At 35.1% G+C, this 15,616-nt stretch overlaps 2 protein-coding genes across 5 annotated transcripts in view; both read left to right on the top strand.

Annotated features, from left to right (window-relative positions):
- The window catches only part of LOC118274020 (uncharacterized), a 33,453-nt gene extending 23,261 nt beyond the window's left edge, over positions 1-10,192 (top strand). For all 4 annotated transcript variants that reach the window (XM_035591350.2, XM_035591351.2, XM_050705752.1 and 1 more), the window contains exons 4-7: positions 2,424-2,631; positions 5,272-5,625; positions 7,392-8,198; positions 9,263-10,192. In XM_035591350.2, coding sequence (XP_035447243.2) covers positions 2,424-2,631; positions 5,272-5,625; positions 7,392-8,198; positions 9,263-9,805 — 1,912 coding nt within the window. In that variant the 3' untranslated portion in view covers positions 9,806-10,192. The remainder of the gene's footprint in view (positions 1-2,423; positions 2,632-5,271; positions 5,626-7,391; positions 8,199-9,262) is intronic.
- Positions 10,193-13,339: 3,147 nt separating this feature from the next.
- LOC118274074 (ribose-phosphate pyrophosphokinase 2-like) lies at positions 13,340-14,923 on the top strand. Its single transcript, XM_035591430.2, has one exon. The coding sequence runs from the start codon at positions 13,611-13,613 to the stop codon at positions 14,640-14,642; it is 1,032 nt and encodes a 343-aa protein (XP_035447323.2). The 5' UTR covers positions 13,340-13,610; the 3' UTR covers positions 14,643-14,923.
- The last annotated feature ends 693 nt before the right edge of the window (positions 14,924-15,616 follow it).

The following is a 15,616-nucleotide window of genomic DNA, read 5'->3' as shown; positions in this document are numbered from 1 at the left end:
TACTTAAAGTTTAAAGTCGTAAAACAATTCCGAATACTTGAACAGGAATACTTAATCAAAATCTATCAAGTGTGTACTAGACGATGTCTTAATTCACTAAATTTTAAGTTCTTCCCTAACCTAAAGAAAGTCGTATTTCTTGTAATAAAACTTTCTTTTGCTTTCGCCCATCCATACGTGATCTATTCTATCTCAAATGGCTTAGTGAATTCAAGTGTTAAATTGTAACAGACAAATGGATAAAGAATTATTTTCACTTGATTATACAGGAAAAGGTTATAGTAATAGGGATGATGACGGGGTATGAAAATTAAAAATCTACTTAGTCCGTCATTTAGGTAAATAAAATATATTAGACACGTATTTTTTTATTTCGTCGTATAAGATAATAACGCCTAGAAAAAACGAATCAAAGTTTAGGAGCGGGAGCAAGTTACACGTCATTTCTACGTATAAAACGTACCTAGAAGTGACGTCACGTGATATTTTAAGTTGATATATCTTCAAAAGTATTTGTTTCCGTATGAAAATAAAAAATACGTGTCTAATATTTTTAAATAATCTACAAGACGGACATTAAGAAAAAAGTAATATACCCTATTGGTTAGTCGACTAGTTGCAGGTTTCATATCCTACGTAATTATGGTCTTATGATCTCCGATTCAATTCCCTAAATACTTAATATAATTAATGAAGTTATGTAAACAATTTGTAAAACCTAACTGATCATACAGTATGGAGATCACTCATATGATTTAAATGAAACTACAAGTAGTACTCGTCCACAGAAGCATAATACAACAAAATATTTCAACGAAAAACGAAAATGAAAAATATTGAAATTTTCAAACAGAATAAATAATGAAATTAATCAGGTATTAAATTTTGTGTGAACAGCTCCATGTTTCTTGACCACAGAAGAGCTGTAATGTTGTAGGTTGTCTAGGTATGTCTATGTTACGGACATGCGGTGCGGCTGTTATAATGCCGTATTTGTACAGAGTGTTCAAATTAGCTCAAAGAGAATAATGCACTTTTTGGCTTAACTACTGGGCCTATTTCGCAATTTTTTCGTATATCGTCAGCCGAATGCGGTATATAGTCCAATATCTTACATGAAATTACAAACAGTTTCATCATAATATTTTTGTACAACAAAAATACATAAAGTTATATAAGTAAATGATTTAGTAAGATTAATTAGATAAACAGTTCCTAAACAGAATTAACTAATAATTAATTAAGTTTAGTTCTGCGATGATTACTTTAACATCGATAGTATCGTTCTTTGGAAAGTAAATAAGTGTTTTAAGTAAAATATTTGCGAAGTGAAAAACTTATTTTGAGTTCAATGACTTTGTAAACGTTTCTTTTGAGAATATGAACGCTTATTCAGTTCATTTGCCCTTACAAACTTTCTTTATTATTTTTATGTATTATCTGTATATATTTATCTCTTTGAAAAAAATCATATTAAAACTATTTTTAGATTTTCTTCTGATTACTGTAAGATTTTCTAGGACAATATTATTACTCTTTTAATGCTTTGTGTAATATCAACTATGAACATCTTTATCTATATAAGACTAGCTGATGCCCGCGACTTCGTTCGCTTATAATAATGACTTTTGAGATAATTTAAGTTTTAGATGATTTTCTATTTATTAATTTTTCTTAAGTTCCTCCTTAGTACATCAGATATCTGCCAATAATATTCTGTTAAAATTGGTCCAGCCATTTCAGAGATCGCCGGAACAACCAGACAGATAGATAGACAAAAAATTAATAAAAACTATTTTGGTCGTATTTTTAATAAATGAAATAAGCAAGACCCAAGCTTGTTAATTTTTTTATGTCGGTTAATATAACAACCTTCTGTTAAGTCTAAAAAATACTGTGCTGAAGACCGTATTAAAATCCTACATACATACATAAATACGAAGTCGGTTAAAAAAAACAAAATGGTGAAAAGTGGGTGTACATTGCATAGCGGCATTACGTGAATATGCACCTCTACCTACCCCTTCGGGGATAAAAGCCGTAACGTTGTGTGTGTCGGTTAAAAAACTAACCTTGAATTGTTATAATGATTCTTATTACTACTTACTTCCACTTATTCTGTCATATATCATAATTAGTATTTTTTTGTATGTTTGTATGTATATATGTATGCTTATGTATGTATACGTATGAATGTATGTAGTTTTGTATGTATGTAATTATATATTCTATGTAAAACACCTACACCTAGAACCACCTCCACTACCACTCAACAACTCCATCCACCCAAAAGTTGCCTGGAAGAGATCGCTATAAGCGATAAGGCCGCCTTTGTGCACTATCATGCTATACGATGTTAGAATGCTAAGCTTAATTTATTTAAAGGTGTACAATAAAGGTTAAAAAAATGATCTTAATTCCAGGGAAGCAGTACATGATGATCCTTTGGAAGACCTAAAAACGTTCCTACGAACTGCCAGTTTCCAAGAGATACCTTTTGACAGCCACTGTGGTTCCTTACCTATCGTGTTTGACACACAATGTAACTCCGACATGGTGAATATGGTCAACAAAGGCGCACATCTAGTCAAAAGTGGTGGAAAGAAGTATATACCCCAAATTTCGCCTTACGTAAGTATGAGTTCTACTTTAAACTTAACTGATTGGACTCCGCTACCAAGACCCTCTTGGCTTTAAGTCAAATAAGGATGATGACGGGGTATAAAAATTAAAAATCTATTTAGTCCGTCAATTACGTAATGAAAATATATTAGACACGTATTTTTTTTTTATTTTGTAATATAAGATAACAATACTTTTATAAAATGAATCAGAGTTTAGGAGTGGAGGCAAATATGTCATTTCTACGTATAAAACGTACCAAGAAGTGACGTCACGCGATTTCAAATCAATATATCTTCGAAAGTATTTGTTTCCGTAAGAAAATAAAAAATACGTGTCTAATATTTTCAAATAATCTACAAGACGGACATTGAAATAAAAATTAGTCATCTATTGTCATTTATTGTCATTGTCTATATATTTTTTACTGTTTACCTAAGCAGTACCTACACACGTTTCGTAGATAAGTACCTAGGTACAACCTAGGCCTCTAACCAAAACATTAAAAATAAATGTTTAAAAATATTAGTTTTAAATGGATATTTTACAAACGTTATTTATTTTGAAATGGAATTAAATTAAAAACATTCAAAACTTTGCATATTTCGAATTAAGTTAAAGGTTAATTTTTAAATTGCCTACACAGCGGTTGGGCTTGAGTGTTCGGTCAGAACCTTTTTAACGACATTTGGCAAATAGCACTAGATGTTTGACCTTTGAAAAAAAAAATCTAGACTAAGAATATACCTACTTACAGCCTAAAATTGAAAAAAAATACGATTTATGTGTATGTATCGTAATGTTATGAACCAATATAATTACTGTATGTTATGACAATAATTATAAATAATTCCTGTAAATTGACATTAGCATATAACCCCCTCGCATCCGCGCTTAGGCTAATGTTCTAAAAGGACAATTACATGTGGCCGCCTAAACAGTTCAAGCTCATTATTAATTTCGCATCACTTCTAAATTAAATTATTCTCAGTAACGTGTCAAGTCTGTCTCAGTTTCTCAGTGTAAAAACTTAAATACGAATACACGAAACGCCATCCTAACAGTATGTAACTACGTTCATATACATGAAGTAAAAAGCGGTTATTTCAATCTATATATTAATACGTGATGCAAAAACTTTGGACCGCTTTTTACGAAAATTGCGCGGACGTAGGAGCATAAAATTTGGTACACTTATAGTTTATGTGTAGGAGAAGTGCAGGACGCTAATATTTTTCAAAAATAATGCTTATAAAGTACATTAAATTAATAAATAAAACATTACACACACATGCATAGTATCTGATCGTATTTGACAAAACGTCAAAATCGATAGACATTGCGATGATATTGACGTCTCATATGAATAGAGTTTTATAAAAGAGTTTGTTTGAGTTTGAGTTAAATAAAAATTATCCTTGAACGTATGTTAAGAGGTATTGTAAATTAAATCGTATATGGTTGAATTTCAACCACCAGGCGACCACTAGTATAAAAGAAATACTCAAATTTTATTTATTGTTCTAGATTTTCACTTAATTATCTACGAACCTAGAAGTTTCTTGACTTTTAATATTATAATTTCAGGTCACAAGCCTTTTTAATTTCAGTCTCTGTACAACATTATTTAGCTTCAAGAAGTAATTTAATCGTAATCTGTCAAGCTTTGTGTTACAATTAGGTTATGTAAGGAAAACTGAATTATTATGTTGTTAGAAATAGTTACATAATAACAATTTAGTGCTTAAATTGAATACTAGCTTCTGCCAACGGCTTCGTCCGCGTTCCTGTGGGATAAAAGTATCCTATCACCCAAGTCAGCTCATACCCTGTCTGTATACTAAATTTCTTAGAAATCTGTTCAGTAGTTTCTGCGTGATTGACGGAAAAATATCTAAACAAACAAATTTTAAAAAATATAAATATATAAAACAACACAAATGGATAGCCGCTATGTATCAGATAACTTTGACTGAATTAAGATTGTAATTTGTATGCACTATCTGTCACATAAGTTTATCGGGCACTTATATAAAGGTGGTGAAACAGGCGCTTATAATATTAGTGTGATAATTTTTCATTAAAAACTAACGAATAAAAATGAATGTTATAAAATAAATTTAATTAATGATGCAAATTCATTATTTACTTCATTAATCAAATATGAAGTTTAAATAACATTTTTTAAATTTTTCTTTAAAAATTACTTAATGATATTATTTTTTTATTAATTAGGTACTTAAACATTATTTTGATAACTCTTTTTAAACATTTTTTTTCCAAGTATAGACGAACATTGAACTGGATTATGTGAGGCAAAAATCTACATCATAGAACGATTCAATTTACAACAAAAGTATTACGACCTCATCAAGATTTTATTTTTTTATAATTTTAAAGTGTAAAAGAGCCTATTTACAAAAATAAATTCTTTGTTTAATTTTTTCATTAAAAAGTAATGTTCAAACTCGAACTCAAACTCTAAATTATTTATTTGCATGTTAAGGTATTACACAGGTCTTAATTTAAATGTTATGTACAGCTTAACGGCCTTTTTCAGGCGTTGCAAATTTGAGGGCTATCACTAACTTATCATAAACTACATTTACTTAACCTAGTAAAATTTACTTAACCTGAAATCTTTTACAGATAAAATACATGCCACCGCCATCAGCAGACATCGATGACGATGATAATCCAACAGAAAGCACAAACCCAAAACAACCTAAAACAACGACAATGGTAGAAGACCGATGTTTTGATGACGAGAAATTCGACCAGTATATCATCAGAGATCCTGACTCCTTATACCCTTACAAAGGCAAAGCCAATGGTTATGATGTTATCTATCCTGGATTCTCAAGAGGCAGTGATGACTTCATGAATGCTATATGGAATTTCAACACAGATTTCGATGGCATCATCTTGGAAAACAGCTGGCCATTGGACGAACATGAAAAGGATTTTGAGGGTATGGAGGACTATTTGCCGTATTTCAGTGGTGTGAGTAATTTTTTGGTATATTTTAATTCTTTAAACTAGTTAAGCGCTTAAGTTAAGAGATTTCCCCCTTTTTAGTGCATATTTGCATGCATGTTTTGGCATTTTGCTAGTATATAATCCGATGCCTACTCATAACATTATGCCTGATGCCTGATTCGGAGCTGCAGACTACCTAGCGGGTTTACCGGGGCTCGAGCTCGAAGTAGGAACGGGGTGGTTTTTAGTCAATAAGAGTCTGACACTCCCTCTCACCTCGCCCAAGGCGGGAGAAGTCATTGGATGATTTTCCCCCTCAAAAAAAACTCATATCATTATGAAGTACTAGCTTCTACCTTCTACCAGTAGCTTAGCCCACGTTCCCGTGGTATAAATAGCCTATGTGACATTCCAGACCAAAATCTACCCCTGTCCCAAATTTGACCCCGATCCCTTAAACCGTTTTGACGTGATTGAATAACAAGCATACACAGAAAGAAGATGGATCAAAATTGCCCCATGTCATATAACAACGTGGCACAAAAAAAAGTATAAAAAATATGACATATTCCTATTTTTTATATTATATATGTCACTTTTTATTAAAGGACATTTATTTGTCATGTAATTTTATATGGATTGTGATCCTTCTTCTTTTCGCATTTATTATGTTAGATTCCAATTTTTTTTATATGTCACTTTTTATTAAAGGACATGGGGTAATTTTGTACGGATTGTAATCCTTCTTTTGCATTTATTATACAGTGAAACCTTGTTAAGTGAGACTTCATGGGGTCTTTAAATTCGTATCACTTATAGAGGTATTCCACTAACCCAGTGTCTCAGATAACCAGGTATAAATAAATATTTGTCTCATTTACAGAGGGTTCCATTAATAGAGGTGAAAATACAGGTTATTTCAGATAAAGAGGTGTGATTCTTAAATAAGACTATGTGTTATGTGCACATTATAAATAAATAAGAATAAGTAAATCAACAAACAAAACGATGTTGTCTCAGTTATTGAGGTTTATGCATTAAAATTCACTTGCTGTCTCAGTTATAGAGGTAACTATGATGATAAATCGAAAGATCGAATCCCAGATAAAGAGGGTTATTTTTCCCATTAATAGAGGTAATTCAGTGCCAATGGGTAGGGACCTCAGTATGAGTTCCAGTTGTGGAGGTTTCTCACTTATCCAGGTCCCACTTAACCAAGTTTCACTGTATTAGTAAGATTGGAATTTATAAGAATATAAAATATAAAAGCTCATAGGCATAGGTAATATTTATAATAGATTCTTCTTCGGCACACAACCTTCAAATATGCCAACACCAGTGTTCTTAATTCGAGACCCAATTTCGATAAAAAACAAAGATCTAAGAACTTTTAGGCTCGATAACATCAATTTATTATAACATTTTCATGATTAATCATCCCATGCTGACTAGGAAAGCGATGATAAATTATTTTCAAAGTTCAACTTAGTGAGGGCAAGTAAAATATTAAACGTGTTATTTGAGGTCAAAAAACATGTACGGTAACTACATTATTTTCTTACCAAGTTTTTAGACGCTTAGGAAAAACATATTTTTATTAAACGGTTTTATTTAGTGTGCCGCGTTTGTTTGTGGGCATCAAAATCAGTAATTTATGCGGGCTCTCTCTCTCTCTCTCTCTCTCTTAGAGGAAAATATAATTAGGTCTGAAAAGTGTCTAATTATTTTAATAACTGTAATGAAAACATTGAACTTTTATGCATACTCCTTACTGTACCTCTATGTTTCAGAGTTTGGAAGACGCCTTCCATTTGGTACCTCAATGGAATGCTACACGTCCCGTCCGAGCCCTTGGGCGGGCACCGGGTGACGCAGTCTTTCCAGGCCAGACGTACTTCAAGACACACAACGATTACGGCAATCGATTCTCCTCTGCATTCAGGGTGATCAAAGGCTCTGTCCCAACATACAGCTCAAGTACATGGATGAACGGAGAAGTAATCATAAACAGACAAGGTGTACCAACCTCATGGACACATCTGCGCAAGGAACTTGTTGAAGCAAGTTTGGGAGGTATTTCTGGCCAATGGTACTGGTCATCTCCCATTTGCGGGGACACTGATGATTTTGACAAGAGTTACCAAACCAGGCTATGCGCCAAATGGTATATGGCAGCCACATATATGCCAATGATTAGGATACACTCGAAAATACACGAAAGAGATCCTCTAGGCTTTGTTGGTATAGACAGAAAACATATGATAAAAGCGTTGAATAGGCGCCTTAGTCTGCTGCCATATTTCTATACAACTCTGCAAGAAGGACCTCTGTTACGACCGATGTTCTTCCAATACCCTTCGGTTGAAGAACTCACAGATTTGACGACGCAGTTCGCAGTTGGAAATGATTTGTTAATCGTACCGAACTTGCAACCGATGCAGACACATGTCCATGTGAGGATGCCACCAGGCACGTGGTACGAATTCTGGAGTGGTTTGGAAATATTTGGAGGGGTTGGAGAAGCTGTTACTATGACTACCACAGAAGCAGACTTCTTTTCTCTAGTGCGCGGCGGTTCCATCATTGTCATGCAAAAGGTATAAATAATTTATGTTTAATTTTATCAATTTACCGCAACAAGCACTTGAGTCAATAAAGCAACGTCACGCCTTTTATCCCCGAAGGCGTAGGCAGAGAAGAACATTACACAGTACACCCATTTTTCACCATTTGTGTTAAAAGTCCCAAGTAATGAAATTTTCGAAAAACCGAAATAAGCCCAGTAATACTTTTCCCGACCCGGGAATCGAACCCGTGATCCCTCTTTCGGCAGTCGCACTTGCAACCTTTGGATCAAAGAAGCACTCGACCAGTGAGTCAATAAAAATACCACTAATGTCCAACCATCAAATCAAACATGAAAAAACTAACTACTACGACACGTGTGTCATTGAAACTGAATTGCCATAACGATAGTTCCTTATAATTTCCTACGGCTGCTCTAGATATATACTGACCCAAATTTCTCTGAATCGCTCTATTACTGCAATAATCAAATCAGATCACTACGAAAATGTGTTGTACCTTGGCCCATTTTCTCAGTAGGTATATGAGTAACGTAACGTTATTATTTGTGTCTGGACAGCCTTAATGCTCGTATATATGGAACTCAATTCCTGAAACCGAAAAAAAATCTGAACCAAATTTTGGCCGATATATAATCCGAAATGTTTTTTTTTTTTTTTGTATAAGGGTGCTTTTCCTCGACTGATGTGCTGTGCTACGTTACTGTGGATGTGTTTGGCTTCCATCAATCATATTTATTGGTACAGATAGCTTAGCACTGGTGGAAACAAACTCAGCTAAGCTATGTGTTTTATATGGAAAGATGCAAGCTATGGATGGCTTCCCTACTATCGATACATCGCATATTCGAGCTGCGCATCTTCCTCGCACAGCTACATAGCATAGTATCACTGGAAACGGTCACATAGTTTCACAGCTTAGCTGTATCTTCGTAGCATAACTACATAGCATATCTCTGATGGAAAAGCGCCCTAACTCAAACAGTAACATTCAATATTATTATGCTTTTCTATACAAGGTCTCTATACTTTTTGTGAGGCGTCGAATAAAAAAAGCTATCAATTTCTTATTTCAGGAGTCGCACCTGACAGCTGAAATGACACGTTTAAATTCAAGATACTCACTTCTTGTAGCACTCGACTGTGACATAACCCTCACTACACCTAGTGACGATGAAAAATTGACAACGGATTCTCTAACGTCGACTGACGATGACAACACATCTGAAGACAAAGAGATTACCAGCACAACAACTCGCGAAGAAGGTGCAGCAGAAAAAGGAAATGGACAGACTGATGATGGGGACAGCAGCTCACAAAGTGAAGAACAAACAGTAAAAACATGTGAAGCTACTGGCAAACTCTTCATGACTGATAAAATGAGCATTATAATCAAGGCTACTGCTAGAACAGTCACGATCACCGCTTCAGGGAAAGACTTTTCAGTATTCTGCGATTCTAGTGACGCTATCTGGGCTAAAACTGTTAATGAAATCATAGTATTCGGTTTGGATGATGAAAAAAATAATTATGATGAATCGAGAGTTGTTAAGGTGACAATAGATTTGTGCGACCTGATGGTTAAAGATGAACTTACGTATCGTTTTCTAGCAAATTAAATGGCAATGAATTTGTTTACATTTTTGGTTTGTTCCCAAGGAGATAATCAAGCACTTGTGTATTCGCTTTTGTAATTACTTTATTGGTACGGTATATTATGTACTTGTAGTCCCAAACACAAGAGCAAAATATGACACCTGCAGAATTTTACATGTTATTTGATTATAAGGTCTCCAAGACTCTGTATACCGTAAAACTACCCTCTTTTTGAAGAAATTAATGAAAGAACATGTATTGTCCACCTTCCTTATTTGTTCTTTATCTTAAGGGAACAAGCCCTATAGTAACAGCTTCTTTTAGCAAGTAAGTCTGACTTTATAGCACTTTCAGCTTTATTTCTATTTCTCAATGTTTTTATTATACGTATTATTATAAAAATACAACAAATAATATATTTGCTTTTTATTTGATCGTTTTCAACAATATCACCTTTTTAAATTCTTTTGGTAAATTGGAGATTTAAATAAAATCTTAAAATAATTGAAATGTCACAGAGTGCTTTGACATTTGATTTCGTATGTAAAATGATTTATTTCTAGCCAAAGAAGCAATCAGGCGCACTCGTGACCTGTGGTTTGATCCCCAAATCATGTAAAATGTGAATAAGATTTTATATTTTAAATTAGATACCTATAAAGTACCACAAGTCCACAATCGTGCCAGGTGAGTGGTAATCTCCTATTATAAGGGATTGGGACTGATAACCAAAGAATAAAGGATGATAATATGATACTTAAAAACTTAACTTCTTTACCTCCACGTCTTTTTTTGAGAGGGGAGAATCATCCATAGGCTTTTCCCTCATTGGGCGAGGCGGGAAGAATTGTCAAACTCTTACTGACTAAAACCACACCGTTCCTATTCCTGCTGCTGAGCCGGAACTCCAGTTACCTGATGGGCAATCCGCAGTACTTCAACGTCTGATATTACATGTCATCTCTATCTCTAACATTTTTTTTGCTTGACAATTCAAGCAAAAAAAAATGTTAGAGCGTCGTTTAGTAAGGTCAAGCGAAATACCAAGTTACTGTGTAGCTATTAGGTATTTACTCCCAAAAAAAAAGAAGACCTTAAATATCCAACATACAAATGGTTGAAAAGCTCAAGGCGAAAATCTAGTTCTATTATAGCTAAAGTAAAAAATATTTCGTCCTTAATAAATCGCTTCAAAGGAAACTCCAAGGTCCCTCCCAATTTCCAGTACTCTAATGAGTTATTGTTAAAAGGGATTTAGTTGCGTGGAAAATTTATATCAACCTGAATTTCATACTGAAAGAAACACGGACAACGATACGTGATGGCAGAAATAAATGAATATTAAAAAAACTAAAGACACGTTTTTAATTATAATTAATTAAGTATCAGGGGAAATGGATATTACAGTACATCAATGCAAAAAAATGTGAATCTGAGTATCTGGCGTCACCAAGCTACACTGACAGACTGTCAGAATATTATCTATTTCTTTATTTGTTGAAATTTCAAAAGTACCTATTTGTGGTTTAAAATTAGAATAAAGGGTTTGACTTTTACTCTGTGTGTACATTTTTTACTCAATGACATCCAAACAGCTGAAGGGAACGAAATGAAATTTGAAACAAGGGTGATTATGGTCTGGAATAACACATTTTAGCTCACGGGAACAAGAGCGAAGCCGAAAGCTGACAAAAGCTAGTAACAGGTATATCTAATGAACCCAAGCTCGATATATTTTTAAATAGGCAGCCTGACATTCCATCAGTCCTCATTATATGAGCCACAAGACCTTCACTACTGAACATAAGTCTCCCTACCGAGTAGTATTATAATTCCTCCGGAGCTGCAGACTGCCTAGCGGGTTACCAGGGCTCCGGCTTGAAAAGCGTGACTAGAAGTAGAGTAGAAAAGCAGGTGGAGCACCGTTTGGTTTTTAGTCAGTAAGAGTCTCCCGCTGCTTCTCGACTCGCCCAAGGCGGGAGAAATCATTGGATGATTATTTTACCTCCAATAAAAATACCTTATGGAGTTCAGAAATTCCAGATCGACTGGTTAGAAATGATTTGCATTCTAAAAACTCCGACTTATCCCAACCCTAACTAAGGTTGCCAGATGGCCGGGATTTACTTTGCTTTCCCGGAATGAAAAATACTAGTTATTTTCACAAAAATACAATACTATGGCTGCAAAAGTCAAACCAAACGTTGTAAAGTGCTCGCAAGTCGCGTTGCATGAGTTGAGGGGCGGGAAAGGTGAGTTCTAGGTACCTACTTAATTCCTACTTTTACAGTTTAGTCTCGGATGGGACACCAAAACTCAGATTCCGTTCGAGTACCTAGAAATGTCCAGGAAATGATCAGTCTGGATTTGGCAACCCTAACCCTAACATCGACAAGACCACGTACACAGTAGTCTTGGTACTTGAGACCACTCAACCAATGAAGTAGTAAATGCTTCAACTAAAATGTTTGCAGCAAATTGAAGTACTCTTTACTTCGCTCTGACAGCATACACTGTACCTACCTACATTATACAAGTCAATCCTACAATCAAAATTAGACCTAAACTTTATAAACGTAAAGTACATAATATATCTCTCGTCAGTCTCTCCATCGACACATGTTCGATACAGTACCTTATGCTCTTAGCAATATGGTTGAAAGTTAATAAACTGCTCACTCAAATCTGATTATGTAGGAAGCCTTAGAAAATGTTGGTTTTAAAATAACTTTGAAGTTTGTTGCATTTCTAAAGGTATCAAGTGTACGAACACGAGTATTGTGCCATGAATGGGTAGATAGGTGACTTACAATAAGTTAGTAGGTAGACCTTCATACTCGTATCACTATTATACATACCTATGTTTCGTTATTAAAGTCATAGTGATAAGTATACCTGAACTGATCCGGAACTGCGGACTACCTAACGGGTTTACCGGGCTCCGGCTCGAAAGCAAGATTAGTAACGGGGTGGTTTTTAATCAGTAAGAGTCTGACACTCCCTCCCGCCTCGCCCAAGGCACCCCAAGGCGGGAGAAGTCATTGGATGATCTTCCTCCCTCAAAAAAAAGGTATACCTGCACAGTTTTGTCACAAGTGAAAAATTTTTAATAGAAAAAGGAACTAAGGCAAATGCTATTTATTACCATTTGTCATATTTTAATGTGACTAGCTCAAAAATACAGGTCTTTCACAAGAACTCGACATTCATCGCTCAAGTAAACACGACAGATGTTCAAATGTTCATCCCACGCCCCATCTCACTTAAAACACGCTTCCTAATTTCATAAATAATATGTATTCACTTACTTATACCCATAATTAAATACAAGTAGGTAACGGCAGTAGGACGTTAGTCAACGAAACAAATTCTTTCAATATTTTGGCAAGAAAAACAAAATGCTATCGATTCAACTGTTATTTTGTATCCATGCCAACGCATAAACAGAATATTGCTAGTCGTAGGTAATTATTTTATCGGCAATGATGCAATTAGTGGGAGATCACTACACGACCCCTTTATCTTAACACAGTGAAATAGTCTTGTGTGTTCATTCTCTATTCTTACACGCGCTTTCGTAATGGACGGTACTTTTTACGTAATACAACGGCTCAATCAATAAACAAGTATAGCTGACAGTGTTTACTTGTGTTTGAGTATTTACTGTAGCATGGATAAGACCGCGGACACTTCCATTGCGGGGGACATAGATTATGTCCAGTTGACGTCACAGTGAACTCAGATAAATCTTCATTTACATCAAATAACAACTTACTTTGTGGTGGATCGCGGCCAGTGAAGGAAGTCTTCACCTTGAACACAAACCTAATGAAACCTGAGAACGAGTTGACAGTACCAACTGAAGAACCACGCAAGAGAAGTTTCAACAACCCTGGTTCCAGAATGCCGAACATTAAAGTATTTACCGGGAGCTCGCATCCTGAGATCGCGAAGAGGATCGTTGCCAGGCTCGGCATCAACTTGGGGAGAGCTACAACGAAGAAATTCAGTAATAAGGAAACCAATGTTGAGATCGGTGAATCAGTCAGAGGCGAAGATGTGTATATTGTACAAAGTGGCTGCGGAGAAATCAATGACAACCTTATGGAGCTCTTTATCATGATCAACGCGTGCAAAATCGCATCAGCATCCCGTGTAACAGCCGTAGTTCCTTGCTTCCCGTACTCCAGACAAGACAAGAGGGAAAAGAGTAGAGCACCAATCACAGCGAAATTACTCGCCAACCTAGTGTCAGTGGCTGGTGCTGATCACGTCATCACAATCGACCTCCACTCCTCACAAATCCAAGGATTCTTCAACATTCCTGTTGACAACTTGTATGCTGAACCTGCTATCACAAAATGGATTAAGGAAAACATTCCTGATTGGAAGACCAGTGTTATGGTGTCACCAGATGCCGGTGGTGTGAAAAGAATGACCGCTATCGCTGACAGACTGGATATTGACTTCGCTATTATCCATAAAGAGAGGGAAAGAGCCAATGAAGGCGATTCGACTGTCCTCGTGGGATCCGTTCAGAACCGGACAGCGATAATGGTGGACGATTTAGCAGACACATGTGATACTATTGTCAAGGGAGCCCAGGCATTGCGTGAAGCCGGAGCCACTAAAGTGTACGCGATACTGACGCATGGAGTATTCGCTGGGAACGCTATTGAGAAGATTAATAAGTCATGTCTCGAGGGCATCGTAGTCACAAATACGATCCCCCAGGACACTAACATGAAGATGTGCCCTAAGATACAAACTATTGACATATCTGTGATGCTAGCCGAGGCCATAAGGCGTACACATTACGCAGAATCCGTCTCTTATCTGTTTACAAATGTACCTTATTAGAATTTTATTCCTTAGTGTATAAAAAGTAATTATTCTTCTTTATTGAGCGTTGCAAATGTTGGAAACATTTATTACCTACTCATTGTTAAGAATCTAATAATTATAAGCGTATTTAATTAATGTACCTACCTAAAATACTTTGTTATGAAATTAATGTACCTATTGTGTATAGAGTCTACTGTCTTGTTCAAAGTTGTTGTTAGTGAGCTCTTATTATATATTTCATGAAATATTTTTGTATATTATGTCAGGATAATAATAGCTATTATGTAACCTAAATATATTTGTGTTTCTTTTATTGTTCAAGGCTAAAGAAATTTAGGTAATAGAGATAATAGTAGGTAATATGTCAATCATGGGTAATCAGATAGTACCTACGGGAAATGAATGTGGTATGGTTCCACGTGTAACCCTTTTTTCTACATAGCTCAAAATATTTTATTTTATTAGAAGATTAGATGTTTCATCTTTTAATCCAGAAATATGCTGAAAATACTTAGAGGTTGGCTTATTTGTATTATGATTTCTCTTTAGTATTTTGAAGGAGATATGAGTTACTAAGCAAAGACGTATTTTATTAAAGTGTTTATAAATATCTATTCAATTTAAAGGGTAAGAAGAGGTTAAGACTTACCTATACCTCTTTTCTGTCACTTTATTATTTATCAGCTCTTTTATATATTGTTCGGGGTTTTGTTTTTTTTTCCTATCTGACAGAACAATACAGGTATAAGTGCTATGTAGGAGTCTGGAATCAAAAACAGCTCATGTTTTTGAAGATATTATATGATATTTCGCCAAAAGTCCTTCTATACTTAGGTATATAAATGGTGAGTAATATCTAATTATTAAGTGGGTAGCCTATGGACGGAGCCTAAATGACAGGTGTGCCCACATGAAAGAATGTTGTGGGTGGCCTATGGAGAATATGACAGGTGACGTGAAAGGTTAAACTTTTTGGGGCGAAAATCAAA

The sequence above is a fragment of the Spodoptera frugiperda genome, chromosome 3, assembly GCF_023101765.2.
Source record: "Spodoptera frugiperda isolate SF20-4 chromosome 3, AGI-APGP_CSIRO_Sfru_2.0, whole genome shotgun sequence".
In the NCBI taxonomy this organism is placed as follows: domain Eukaryota; kingdom Metazoa; phylum Arthropoda; class Insecta; order Lepidoptera; family Noctuidae; genus Spodoptera; species Spodoptera frugiperda.
The sequence above is the reverse complement of the archived record's forward strand: the minus strand, read 5'-3'. Positions and strand labels throughout refer to the sequence as shown.

Bases quoted from the DNA above. Each gene is read 5' to 3' on its own strand.
- LOC118274074 (XM_035591430.2), top strand. From the start codon at position 13,611: ATGAAACCTGAGAACGAGTTGACAGTACCAACTGAAGAACCACGCAAG.